This window comes from Wyeomyia smithii, chromosome 3 (assembly GCF_029784165.1).
Source record: "Wyeomyia smithii strain HCP4-BCI-WySm-NY-G18 chromosome 3, ASM2978416v1, whole genome shotgun sequence".
Lineage (NCBI taxonomy): Eukaryota > Metazoa > Arthropoda > Insecta > Diptera > Culicidae > Wyeomyia > Wyeomyia smithii.
Window position 1 is genome coordinate 78,331,818 of NC_073696.1, and position 13,686 is coordinate 78,345,503.

The 13,686-nt window shown below is 42.0% G+C and overlaps 2 protein-coding genes across 7 annotated transcripts in view; one reads left to right on the forward strand and one right to left on the reverse strand.

The window, feature by feature from the left end:
* Nucleotides 1–3,199, forward strand: part of LOC129726901 (uncharacterized) — a 157,777-nt gene extending 154,578 nt beyond the window's left edge. Inside the window, exon 2 of the mRNA XM_055684121.1 lies at nt 3,141–3,199. The gene's annotated coding sequence lies outside the window, so the exon portion shown is untranslated. The remainder of the gene's footprint in view (nt 1–3,140) is intronic.
* The window catches only part of LOC129726899 (serine proteinase stubble), a 134,787-nt gene that overhangs the window by 4,541 nt on the left and 116,560 nt on the right, over nt 1–13,686 (reverse strand). For all 6 annotated transcript variants that reach the window (XM_055684114.1, XM_055684117.1, XM_055684119.1 and 3 more), the window contains 3 exons: nt 4,034–4,211; nt 3,804–3,956; nt 3,628–3,743 (listed from right to left, as the gene is read on the reverse strand). In XM_055684114.1, the coding sequence (XP_055540089.1) occupies nt 3,628–3,743; nt 3,804–3,956; nt 4,034–4,211 (447 nt within the window). The remainder of the gene's footprint in view (nt 1–3,627; nt 3,744–3,803; nt 3,957–4,033; nt 4,212–13,686) is intronic.

Below are 13,686 nucleotides of genomic sequence, written 5' to 3' on the forward strand. Positions count from 1 at the left end.
CTCCTCCGCTATTGGATAGGGTAAGACTGAGTTTCAGCAATGAGAACAAATATCTTGGAATCATTCTGGATAAAAAGCTGAACTGGACTGCTCAACTACGCTACGCGAGAAGGTAACCTCAGCCATCTGGGCTTACAGTACTCTATTCGGCAAGACCTGGGAGCTAAAACCACAATTAACGTTTACGCGCACTGAGGAAACTACGCATGAAGCTTCAATTAATCCACTAAATTGACAGCTCTATCAGTCGAGCTTTAACCGTGATGGCGAAACCACTGAAGCTACTCCGTACAGAAGTGTGCGCGTTCAAAGAACGGTACCCCGTTGCGTTGAAAAAGGGCATCGTGCGGCAGTTCATGGACACCGGATATGCCCGTTTGGGCATCTACAACATCTTGACACTATTGGACAACCATCAGAGCATTGAAAGAAAGCTCAGTTCCGGACGTCCGACGACCCTGAGCGACAAGAAGCTCCAAACGATGCTTAAGAGGAAGACAGAGGGAAAAGTGGTTACACTGCTGCGTGCGATTGGCCAGGTCAGTCGATCGGTGCAACCGGCTAAACAGTGGAAAGGTACCTGGCGAACATGAACATACATGTCAGGAAGCGGCAGTCCCGTTCACTGGTCTCGGAGCCGCAGGCGAAGACACATCGGCAGCGGTTGAATAACATGGTCAAGTCGATTTCCCTGGTGAAGCACGACGTGGCGGTGGTGATGGACGACGAGACCTGCCTCACCCTCGATGGCAACGACTGACAGAGCACTTTGTATTTTATTTTCCGCTCGAAAGAAGTGAACTCCGAGGTTAAGTGCATTTCACACACAAAGAAGGCGTTGCTGTGGCTTACAATCAGCGAGATAAAGGTGTCAAAGTCAAAGTCGAAGTTAACTGCCGGAAGGGCTTACGCTAGGACATAATTTTTTTTGCGAGGAAGCTAACATGATTACCTTCCATGGAAAATATATCAAACTCAATTATCTGTCTTAGTTATTTTTCTATCGCCATTCGAAAAAAGTCCATTTTTTAACGCAAACGTTAGCGCTCATGTCTGACCTCTTTATTGCTTGGCCATGTTTACCCTACGCAGCTATCGTATGGTGGCCGGAAGGTAAATGAAACGACAGCCTAAGCGAAACTTACCAAAGTTCGACGATTGGCCTGTCTTTCAGCTACTGGTGCCCTGCGCACAACGCCGACTGCAGCCAGGAAAGCTCTGCTTACTGCCTCTACATCTTCATGTGAAGAAGGAGGCAGAGCATGGCGAACTAAAGCTCTGAAGAAATACAACGATACTCGAAGGTGACTTAACGGGTCACCTAAGCATCCTGAAGGAGTTCAAGCTAACATCTTTAGTGACAACAGTCTCGGACTGGATGGGAGCAAAGCCAAACATGGACGTTATTTATAGGGTGATTGACACAGATCGCTGAATATGGAACGAGGAGGGTCGAGTCTCCCTCGTTTCTACACGGATGACTCAAACATTGAATGGTATAATCGGAATCATTTCAGACAGTCAGGCTGAACCACTGACATTAAAGTCTGCTACATGTGTTTCTAAACTAGTCTGGAAGAGCAATGGAACACTCAGGGAACTTTCCCTTTTCAACAAAGTTATGCTACTTTGGGTACCCGGTCACTGCGGAATTGAAGAAAATGAACATGCCGAAAGTTTAGCAAGACAAGGATCTACTCAGCAATTGCAGTGGACCTGAACCGTTTCCGTCATTAAAGGCGAACGAAGTACATGGGAAAAGCAAGAAATAGCATCTCACCGGCAACATGCGCAGGGTTGCCGACAAGCTAAACAGTCCTCACTGGACACTGTTCTGCTCTTCATCATTTCTAGAAAATCGGTAAAGTCCCAACCGACAATTGCTGCTTTCGCAATGCTGAACCTGAGAGCTCAGTGCATTTGCTTTGCTTTTACTTGGGCTCTTGCTTCATCAAGGCTCAACTTCTTCGGATGTTACCACTCAACTCCATTTCAGGTATGGAGTACCAACTCGAAAACGGTCGCTGGTTTCATCAACCATGTAGTTCCGAATACGAGCATCTTGTAATCTGGGTAAAGCAATTGGGGCCAGCCATAAAAGGCTAACCTTGCTGTCGCTGTCGCAGTGACACTTATGTCTAATGCCCTTCAGGCATACAAAAATGCCGCGCCTTTATAGACCAGATCTTCACAATCCGACAGATCTTACAGAAATGTCGCTACAACGTGGCTACACGTCACATCTTCATTGACATCATGGCGGCCTATGATACAGTCGATCGAGATCATGCACGACAACGGATTTCTGGGTGAACTGACGCGATTAATCAAGGCCACCATGACGCAAGCGATGTGCTACGTACGTGTACTAGGGTTACTCTCGAGTACCTTTGAATCGCGCAGCGGGTTAAGATAAGGTGATGGACTTTCTTGTTTGCTGTTTAACATCGCCTGTGGGGGTGTGATGCGAAGGACGAGCATTGGCACGAGGGGCGCAGTTTTCACATCGCCGGTTCAGCCTCTGGGCTTCACGGAAGGCTTTGACTTCAAAATACGTAACTTTGCGACGGCGGAGGGGAGCTTCGTCCAACAGAAAGCTGAAGCCAGACGATTCGGCCTGAGGATAAATGCGTCGAAATCGAAATGGGAGCGAGAGGCTCCATGGAGAACAGTATCAGCATCACATCGCAGGTTTCTTTAGATAGAGATTACCTTGAAGTGGACGAGTTCGTGTCCTCAGGGTTACTGGTAACCGCCAACTAAAACACCAGCGAAGAAAGTCAGAGATGCATCCAGGCTGAAAATCGTGCCTACTTTTTAATTTGGAAGACACTTCGATCAAATCGAGTGCGACGACGCTCAGAGTTAACGCTGTAAAAACCCTGATAAGACCGGTAATCCTCTACAGAATCGAGACAACAACATTTCACGCGGGGGACTTGAACGTCCCTGGATTTTTCGCCGGAAAATGCTGCGGAACATCCACGAAGGAGTACAGCCGGACGATGGAGAATGGCGAAGGCACATGAACTGCTTTGAGGGAACTCTATTGCACGCCTGGCGAAAGTCAATAAGCTGCGGTGGGCCGGTCATATTGTGAGGATGCCAGACGGCAACCCTGGGAAATTGCTTCTTTTTAGCAACCCCGCCGGCACAGGAAAAAATGGGGGCGCAGCGTACATGATGGAATGAGACTTCGGATGATGAGACGCCTGGGAAACTGGCAAAGCACAGCCCAGAACCCAGCAACATGGCAACAACTTCTTGACACAGCATGAGTCACCACAATTCGCGTCTGATCGATAAGGTAAGTAACATAAATTATCCTGATGGTTTTGAGCAATCTTTGAAGAACAAATTCAGGTGGAAAGGGAAAATAAGAATGCGTGAGTTCAGAAGTTTCATGAGCTACACCATTCTATCGATTTAATGAAACAACAGGAGTTTTGAAGAAGTTGACTAACGTGCAGATCAAGGGTTCGAAATGCAGTACTTTAGATGTCCGATTATATTCGCACTACGTGCTTTACAGTCCTTCTCCTACTAATTTGATTGTCACAACCAAATCTTGATTGATCGCCGGAACATCGAGCTCATAATAAAAATAAAAAAACAAATCATACTCACCTTCGTACAGTCGCCCCCATCCAGTTACGAACGCAGTCCGGCCAATAAAGTTCTCATCCCCATCAGGAACGCAAACCGGAATAATATTTGGCTGGAATATCACTGGTTCGTAGAATCTAAAATATTTGGCAACGAATTAGTCTTGTATCAACAATCTTTCATTCAGTAATTATTACCTTAGCAATGCTAGATCGTACTCGAACGTTCGAGGATCAAACTGAGGATGGGATGCCACAATCTGTACCCGTCGCTCCTGGTAGCCGTAGGGCTCCTCTTCCAGCGCCAAATCGTACTCACCTAACCGCAGTAGAAGGTCCGATGGTGGAACGCTAAAAGCATCGAAGTTGCATTTGTCGTTAGTAATTGAAATTCTTCAAGAGCAAATGATAACAAGAACTGATCATACTTATCTACACAGTGAGCTGCCGTGATGGCCCAGTTCTCGTTCAGCAAAGCAGCGCCGCATTTGTGCAGGTAGGTCGAAGTTCGCCACTGTCTCAGGGAAATCTGCCAAGGCCACCGACCGAAGGATGCCTTAGTTCCACCGACGATTCGAGGCTCCGGAAACATACGCTTGCCGCACACTGCCAGTAAAAAAAGAGTCGAATTTAGTACGTTAATCATGATTGAAGTAACTATGATTATTAAGTGGAATCAATTTTTGCAAACATAAAAAACATCAACTGTTGCCTTCGAAGTGATGGCCAAGTATGTTGGCTTATCGAAGGCTCAATTGACTCTAGTTGCGTCTCGTACGGCCGATTGCTAAAAACCAAAACCTGTTTCTTCTGAAGCATCTTTTTTTACTTCTGTTCTAGCGAGTGAGGCGGTGCTTGCTCCTTTGGGTAATCAAGATTAATTTGTGCTGATTCAGAATCGATTGGTGGTGATTCGCTCCTAGGATTTACCGTCATGGTAGAGCTGCTTGCTAATTCGTTTTAATAGTACCCGGCTAATGGAGTGAACTGTACTGATAGGCTCGACAATGAGAAGTACAAAGTCTGCTTGATTGTGAAGGTATTCTAAAATATTATTTATAGTCCTCGAGAAGATGGTTTTAGTGATGATCTCACCAAGTATTTCAAGCAGCTCAAATAATTGTGGTTACTTTTCATTCGGTCTGTGCCAAAAAAAAATAACAGTGTCTATCTAAAACCGGTAGCTCTCAGCACAATCATCAATCAATTCATCAAAAATTATTTGAAATTAATGCATCTTTGGTTCAATTACGTAAGAACAAATTTACCGACAGTCGCAATATTGAACAACAAGCGAAGCACTTCTGCAACGCTGTCCGACTAACGAAGAAATTCAAAGAATGTTTCGCTAAAATGAATTATCGCTCTCAAAGCGAGCGCATGTTTATCGATCTGCTTGGTTCTCGATCCTTGCTTGTACACCAAGTTGATCCTGTTCAGTTCTACCGCAGCGCGTTGCCGCAGTCGGGCGGAATATCACAGAACAATGCAGTGCAAAGACCGCGAGGTACACCTGATTTACTGGTTTTGTATAAGATATTACCTTATTCGCTTGCGCTTGTTCTGCCCTAATCCGAGCCATCCTCTCCGACTGCGAGCTGGCATGAATTACAATTGTACTTACTTAATACTCTCATTATCATCAGAGGAAGGTGGAAAAAGTTGATTTATTTCATAAGATTTGTGCAGATTGAGATAAGTAGTATACAATAGGCGGGATCGTGCCGTTTGCCATTACCGAACCAGCGGCGGTCCACTGAACATTACGGTATCAGAACAAGTTCTGACTCCTGGGGTGCAACCGATCGCTGTGTGTGTGTCATTCCACTCGCTGCTGTCACGATTCATTTGGTAACACTTGTTAACGTTATGTAATTAATTGTCTTTACAGCAACAATAACAGCGATTACGAAAACGTCGACGGCGATGACCATTAAACCGGATTGTGGGTATCCTGTTGTGACCGGGGCGTATACTATAATTATCACACGAGAATGTTTGCTGCCCACTGATGCCGGTTGTAGGGGGTGTGTTTTCGAGTTTTATTATGCTCCACAGACCGTCAGGGGTCAGGCGGGACAAAGAAGTGAACGACCGATCGTATCGAGAGGGTATCAATAGTATAGGAAACATGAGATACATAAGCCGATTTAAGTACGGGATGCTTTATTGTGCGTCTTGACGCGATCATGAAAAAGCAATTCATTTTCATGTCTACTAATAAAAAGGAGTTTTTGTTTTACAGTTTTGGTTTTATGCGTGGAAGACATTAACACATGATGCGTAATTACAGTAATATCATTGATGAACTTTGTTCTGATGCTTGTTCTATTAAATGGAAAATTAAAAACAAGAAAAACTAATTTACCTTAAGGCGTAAACTAGAATAAATCGAAGATTATTGATTTAAACCATTTCTGTGAATTTTGCTGCCCCTAGCAAAAAGTAAAGTGCATCAAAAGGCCGCAGAGTAATTGCTCGCCGGGTTCATCGCTTCTACGTTTGTTTAGTAGGACAATTTTTATCGCTTTTATCAGCCAGTTGTCAACCCAGGTTTGGCCTTGGACACAAAGTCGAAATAAATGAAAGATTATAGCTTTTTAACTGCTGCTGAGAATTGTGGTACCTTTGCCCAACTCGGAAGTGTGAATCTCCAGAGACTTATATGAAGTCTTCCCGTAAGCAAAAGTAAGCAAAAGGGGAGCTCCGTGGCCGCAAGGTTACAGAGTCCGCCTTGGTGAGCGGGTGGTCCTTACAAAAGTTCACATCAATGGACAACGTAATCCTAATTCCCTAACAAAAAATAGCGGGTGGTCGTGGGTTGCTAATCTTAGTAGAATCAAATTCATTTATTTAGTAGAATAAGGCCATTTGGTTGCCAAAGGACTTTAGCATGGGTTTATTTTCAGGCTTCCCACCAAGTACCTTTCCTTCAATCTGAATTCTACAGTGCTCCTGTTGACTCTCCTTCTAACAAAAATAAGTCCCTGGTATAATAAAACTGGTGTGAGTAACGTATGAAATTTCTCTCCAGGAAATTGTAATAAGGTGATATTGTGAGGAGGGCAGGCCCGGATTTGAGGGGGGGGGGGCAAAGGGGGCAAATGCCCCGGGCCTCCCGATTCAAGGGGCCTTTTTTCTATTTTTCGCTCGTCACCTCCCAGAACGTTACCTCCAAAAGTTTTAAGAGAAGAGGGCCTCACATACAAATTTACCCCGGGCCCCCCACCGTCTGAGTCCGGCCCTGTAGGAGGGACAGAGGCCCGGTATAGTAGAGTAGTAAGCTTTAAACGAAAAGGTGAAAACTTACACACAAGCACGGATAAGAATGATAAGCGTATCCCTAACTTCAATAGTGATACTGACAATAATAGGAAGTGCGGATTACAGAAAACACCTGGGCAATATCACAATAGATCTAATCTCTGCTCGCAGTGATGAGACCACACAGAAAATAAAGCAAAAGTAAAATCAAAGAACTTAATTAACTTTAATCTTACATATTTTTCCAGTTTGAGTTCTAGGGCAAAATCTGTGTTAATAAAAAATACAGTAGTTAGCATCTCAAAATAAAAAAATAATCGCAAATTTTCCAATAGAAGACCAAAGCAGGAACAAAGAAAATCCGTTAAAAAGTGACCGAGTTTTAGATTTCCTTTATTCTTGTAGCAATCGAATCCTGATCGAAAAATTGTATGAACTTTGTTGGATGTTCCTGTTTTAGATTTTCATTTTACACTCTCACGAAATGTGAGGTCTTTATTATTTCCAAAATATACACTTCCCGCCTGAATATTGTATCACTCCCCATTTCACATTAACTGGAATAAATAAAGAGATATCTCATATTTCCTAAGGCCTACAAATATACGGTCTTCAGCAAACTTGTTCATGAAGACAAAGGCTTCTGGTTGGTGTGGAATTTCACCGTTATGTGGTGCCAGTAAGCATGAAATTCGTTGCATTTTGTTCTTAACTTATGTCATGGCTCCGATCACTTTGAAAACTGCTTCTGTCTTCAGCAAAGTTGTTAAGGGGCCACCCACATACCACGTGGACAGCTTGTTGGAGGGGGGGGGTTGTGGGATGTCCACGGTCCTTACAAAAAAAAAGAATTTATATGGGCATTTATATTTTGACATTAACTAACCCAAGGTTGCATATTCAATTTTGGGGTGCTTTTTCGCCTCGTGCCAGTAGATCGTTCCACAAGTACAATTTTGAGAAACGATGTATGACAAACTTGTAGTCCCTAAGTAGTACTATAAGTTTGTCGAATTGGGAATGGTCTAACTCTAATACCTGAAGTTTGAGAGCCCATGTTCAGCGCAATATTCAGCCAATATTCACCGTGAAAATTATGATTTTCACCGCGAATATTGTCTAAATAGCCCACTGAATATGGGTTCTCACACTTTAGGCTTAACAGTTAGAGCACTGCTTTCTTTGACAAACTTGTAGCATTACTTAATGACTGCAAGTTTGTCGTACATCATGTTTCAAAATTGTACTTGTGGAGCAAATTATCGGCACGCGACCAATTGAATGAAATTGACACCCCGAAATTGAATATGCAACCTTGACCATCCTCCGATTTCAACTTCCTAGAAAAATGCGGTCTGCAGTAAAGTTGTTTAGAAGGTCAATGTGCGCTCAATCGTCTCTTTGTATTCGTATTTTGACTTTTGCTTTTTCTGCGATTCTTACTTTCCAAAATGTTGCGGTATTCGGTTGGTGTAAATATTATATCAAGACGCTCGAGCAGAATTTAATAAAGTTTATAACAATCAAAAATTATGACACATTTTCGTCACATAGTGGTTCAATTTCTAACCAATGTCCATAAATCAAAAGTCCATGACCTCCCGAAAAATTTTCATGATGACTGCAGCTTTCGAAGTGGACGGATTTACAAGATAAATTTAGTTCAAAATACCTAAAACTTAATGCACACTAGCGCCATGATACACCTGAGCAACTTCTGGAACTGAAACCCACAACTTTTTAATTGGTTGGATTAAAATGTTGTGGGTTTGTGGTCGAGTTTCGAACCAAAATTTGCATAAACCTAAAGGTCTTAAGGTTCTGAACAACTTTACTGAAGAAGGAAGCTTTCTAAATTCTCGGATTCACGAGATAAATCAAATTCAATGATACAGTACATTGAATTTGATTTATCTCGTGAATCCGAAAATTTGCACCCTAGCGCCACTTTGCGGTCGAATTTTGTTACCATACTTTCCGCTGATCACAAGCTCATGACTTCGTGTACAACTTTGCTAAAGCCTCCAGCCCTCTAGGTTGTGGGAATAATGATATAGAGTTACATAAATTTGCCAATTTTAGGTGATTATAAACTTTTTGGAGTGCTGTCAAATTCAAACTGAGTGTTGCAATACTTAGTGAAGCGATTCCAAATTTGAGGCGAGGTCTGACACAACATACGTAGATATAAATCTGGGACTGATCAGATATAAAATGGGGAATAAACAAAATCAGGATTTTTGTGCAGTTCGTGAAACTGTACTTTGCGCTTACGCAACGCTTCTTGTTTCGACGCCATTTTTTGACCCCGAATAATTTTTCTGAGGGGAAACGTGTTTTCCCCTCTCAATAATTGTATGGCGTAGGCGCCTCTATCTGCATTTTCAGAAATTTCAGTGTTCCTGATAGTTGTACTTGCTATTTTTAATCTTTAAATTTTACAAAATTGCAGTCTATGCTAGTTACTATAAAGTTACTATGCTACAACTGAACTTCACGTCAATGAAGAGAGATTTGGTAAACAAAAGTTTTTGGCATAATGTTTCTAGAAGCTTTACAGAATTCAAATAATAATAAACCTCGTTTAATAAATAGACATAAGTAAAATGAATCGAATATAGAAAATCCTGAGTTTTATTTGGCAGCAGTCAACTATTTAACACGGTACGGAACTTTTACTTCAAAATCAGAGATGAAAACACAACAGTTTAGTCGCTAAAGCTGTTGTCTGTGTCATTTTTTCAATACGTTTCACTGTGTGACTGGTAAAATGGGATATGTACGGGTGAAGTTGCGAGGTTTGACGAAATTCTCCAAATCACGGCAGCAAACGCGAAATGTTGTCTGCATCTAAGTGATATCTTAACAACCACCGATCCCACGGAGTAGAGATGGATCCCCACTCAATTAAACGTCGCCGACCAAGCCACCAAGTGGAATAGTGGACCACAACCCTCAACAGATAATCGTCTTCGATTCCGAAGGATTGTGGTCAGTCCTACGCCCGATTATGCCGACAAAAGTAGAACTCCGCGTAGAAAGCAAATTCGTATTCCGCTACGTGAACAAGTACAGCCGTAGCAAGGAACAGAAAACATTGCAGCTAGGAGACCTCGCCTAAGAAGAACGGAAACTTGCCGAAGAGCTTCTGTGGAAGATTGCTCAGAAATGGCCTATTCAGATGAATTGTCTATCCTTGTTAAGTCGCAGGGACCACCTGAAAAATGCCACCAATATGTTCACCAATCCAGTCTGATTTATAGCGCATGCTCCTTTTTAGACGACCGTGGGATTCGGAGAATGCGCTACGCCAACTTCGAGGCTGTCGTCAACGAAATTCGCCAGAGGTTCGGAGTCCCAAAACTTAGATCGTTGGTTGAGAAGATCATTGATTGAGAAAAGCTGCATTTGGTGCCGAATTGTTAAAGCTGCTCCCAGGTCTCTTTTCATGGCGCCTCTGCCCGAGATGCGCCTAACCCCTTTTATTCGTGCCTTCACCTATGTTGTACTGGATTATTTTGGACAAGTTTACGCTAAAGTTGGTAGGAGTTGGTCGTCCCTTTCACCTACCTCACGATTAGAGCAGTTTATATGGAAGTGGTACATTCTCTCAGCACGGAATCATTCATAACGGCCGTGCGTCGTTTTGTGTCTCGCCGTGGACCTCCGAGGGAATTTAGCACGGACATGCCACATATTTCCGAGGCGCAATTTGGGAGCTTACAGAGGAAATCGATCGGAAAAATCGAGTCTTAACCGGGACATTCACAAGGATATTCATTCCAAGGGTGTGCTCCATATGAGAAGCGCATGTGAGAGGCTTGTTCGATCGGTCAAAGTTGCAACTGGGGCAGTTTCGAAATCAGCTCGCAAACTGGATGACGAAATTCTAGAAATTGTCATTCTTGAAGCAGAGGTTATAGTCAATTGTAAGTCACTCACATTCATATCACTCGAGTTAGCCGAACGAGAGTCACTAACGTCAAATAATTTTTGCTGGGCAGTTCCTTCGGGTCAAACCACTAGTAGACGATCGATCCATGCTCATAAGGAATTGAAAACTGGCTCAGTGCATCTGTAATGAGTTCTGTCGACGATGGGTGAAGGAAAACCTAGCAGTCATCATCCGTAGGTGAAAGTGGCTCGAGGAGTCCGAGAATATGGCAGTTTGCGATCTAGTGTTGGTGGTTGGTAGGTCGCGGAGGAACTAATGGCTACGATGGCGGATCGAGAAAATGTTCCCGGGGAAGATTTCGTCAAGTGTTGGTGAGGACTTCAACGGGGGTTTTTCGACGACCAGCTGTTAAGTTAGATGTTTTGGACGTCATCGATGGTGGAAAACTTATTCTAGTGGCTTCCGGATATCCAGGCTCACGGGCGGGGGTATGTGGTGACGGACCCCTCGTTGAAGCAGCGCTATCCGAGCGCTACGCTAGTTAAACTAGTGTAACAATCTATCTTAACCTGACTTAGCTTAAAATCATTCAGGATCAATTGGAGAAATCGACGACTCACCGCGTTAACCTATAAATAGTCGGTTCATCAAAATAGTGACTGAATTCAAATTGAAAATGATGAATACGCATATTGAATTATCTAATTTTAGCTTGAAGCTAACCGCAGATAACATTTCGCGTTTGCATTTGAGATTTGGAGGAATCCATCATACCGCACAACTTCACTGGTACCGAGATAAATTGTGAGCCATTTTTTTTTATTAACCTATTATAATAGTGGGCCACCCGTCAGATTGACTGCATTTCTTTTTACATAAATTGTTATTTATGAATACTTGTGATGCAGATTGGCTGGATAAGATGTTTTCCGATGGAAGATTTCTGAAAATCACTCGAGTTTTCGCATAAACTCTGTTAATCTGGCGTGTGGTCGACTATAGGAAAGAAGTCCACTATTTAATCTAATGTTCAAGTTCAACGAGAGACTGAACTTGGATTGGTGTCTCTTGGAGATAGGATACCGAGAGCTGTCATACACTGGTTAAAAGAAGTTTTGAAGGATCTTTTTTTTTTGTGTAAGTATTTGAATGCATCGGCTACCACGGCGTTTTAATATAACATAAAATAACCTATGAGTCATAAGGGAACAATGAGTTAGCCGGACAAGGCTGGTAAGATGGACCATTGCTTATTTTTATATAAACTATTAATATTTTTCGAGCATTATTCATGCCAGTCGAATTTTGTGCATTTCGAGGTATTAAATATATTGAAACAATAATTAGTGGACCAGATTTAGGGTAAACTAACCTGTAGTGGACCCCTTTACTTTTGTACCCTGTAGTGGACCACCCGTCAGATTATCTCAGTCTCTCTTAGCATAAGTTGGAATTAATAAATGTTTGTGATGCAGACTGGTTTGACAAGATGTTTCCCGATGGAAGTTTTCTGAAAATCCCTCGAGTCTTTGCATAAAATGAGTTAATCAGGCGGAGTTGTCCACTGTAGGAAAGTGGTCCATTATAGGTTAATTTACCCTACTCAATTTATGCGGAAACTCGGGGGATTTTCACAAAAACTTCCTTCGGAAACATCTTATTAAGCCAATCTGCGTCAGAATCTCGAGAAACATTTTGGTACAAATTTTAGTTTATGTTAAGAGAAGCTGAGATAATTTAACGAGTGGTCCACTATAAGAAATGGGTCCACCATAGGTTAATTTACCCTACACAGTTTTTCGTCGAGGTGGTCTATCAAAGGAAGTGGTCCATCTTAGGAAGTTCTATCCTATCTAAAAAATATTTGTTCGGCAGAATTACCTTGGATGGGGCCACTTCCATTAGTAAACCACCCTAACGAAAAACTTTCTATTTTCTTGATATAGGATAAATGAACCTATAATGGACCTCTTTCCTGTAGTGGACCACCCGCCAGATTAACTCAATTTGTGCGAAAACTCGAGGGATGTTCGAAAAACTTCCATTAGAAAACATCATTTCCAGCCAATCTGCATCAAAAACATTCATAAACATCGATTCATGTTAAAAAAAATGTTAGATGTTTCCCAATTAAAGTTTTCTGGAAACCTTTCGAGTATTCATAAAATTTGAGTTGATCTGACCGGTCCACTAATGGACAAGGTCCATCCAAGGTAGTTTTATCGTAAATTCTAATTTAATTTGAAAGAATAAACGGTTTTTCGTCAGGGTAGTTAACTGAAGGAAGTGTCTATTCAAGGTAGTTCTACTCTATACTGCCGGTACCCGGATAACTGTCCCATAATGTAAAACAACATGTTGAGAAAACGGCGATTTAAAATTATCCGTGAATTTTCGGATTTCCAGCAATTACATCCAGAACCAATGACCATAACAGTTTCATGGCACCACAAGTTTATCGTTGAGAACAAAAAACCATGGATGGAATTGGTTTTACGTTATATAACTTAAATAAAAAAACAAAATGGGACAAAATATGCGGGTACATTTCAAAAGTACTCGAATGTTTTGTCCCATCACATATAAATTCAACCAGCAACCGGCAGTATCATTGGCAACGTAGATTGTACTGCAGAAAAACAACATTAGTCTAGTTAATTAAATAAAAATAATCCGATATACACTAATCTGGAGCAAAATTATATGTTTGCAGTTTGTACCACTATGCAGTGGGACTGTTATGCGGGTACTTTCAATATGGGACAAAAACAACTTGGTATTTTTTCCATGTTTTACCATACAAAAGTATCAATTTTAATTTTTTTCCAGAAAATATGATAACAATTAAGTCGATTCCCGATGATAACTCAAAAGTGACCAAAATCAGTATGGGACAGTTATGCGGGTACCGGCAGTATACTA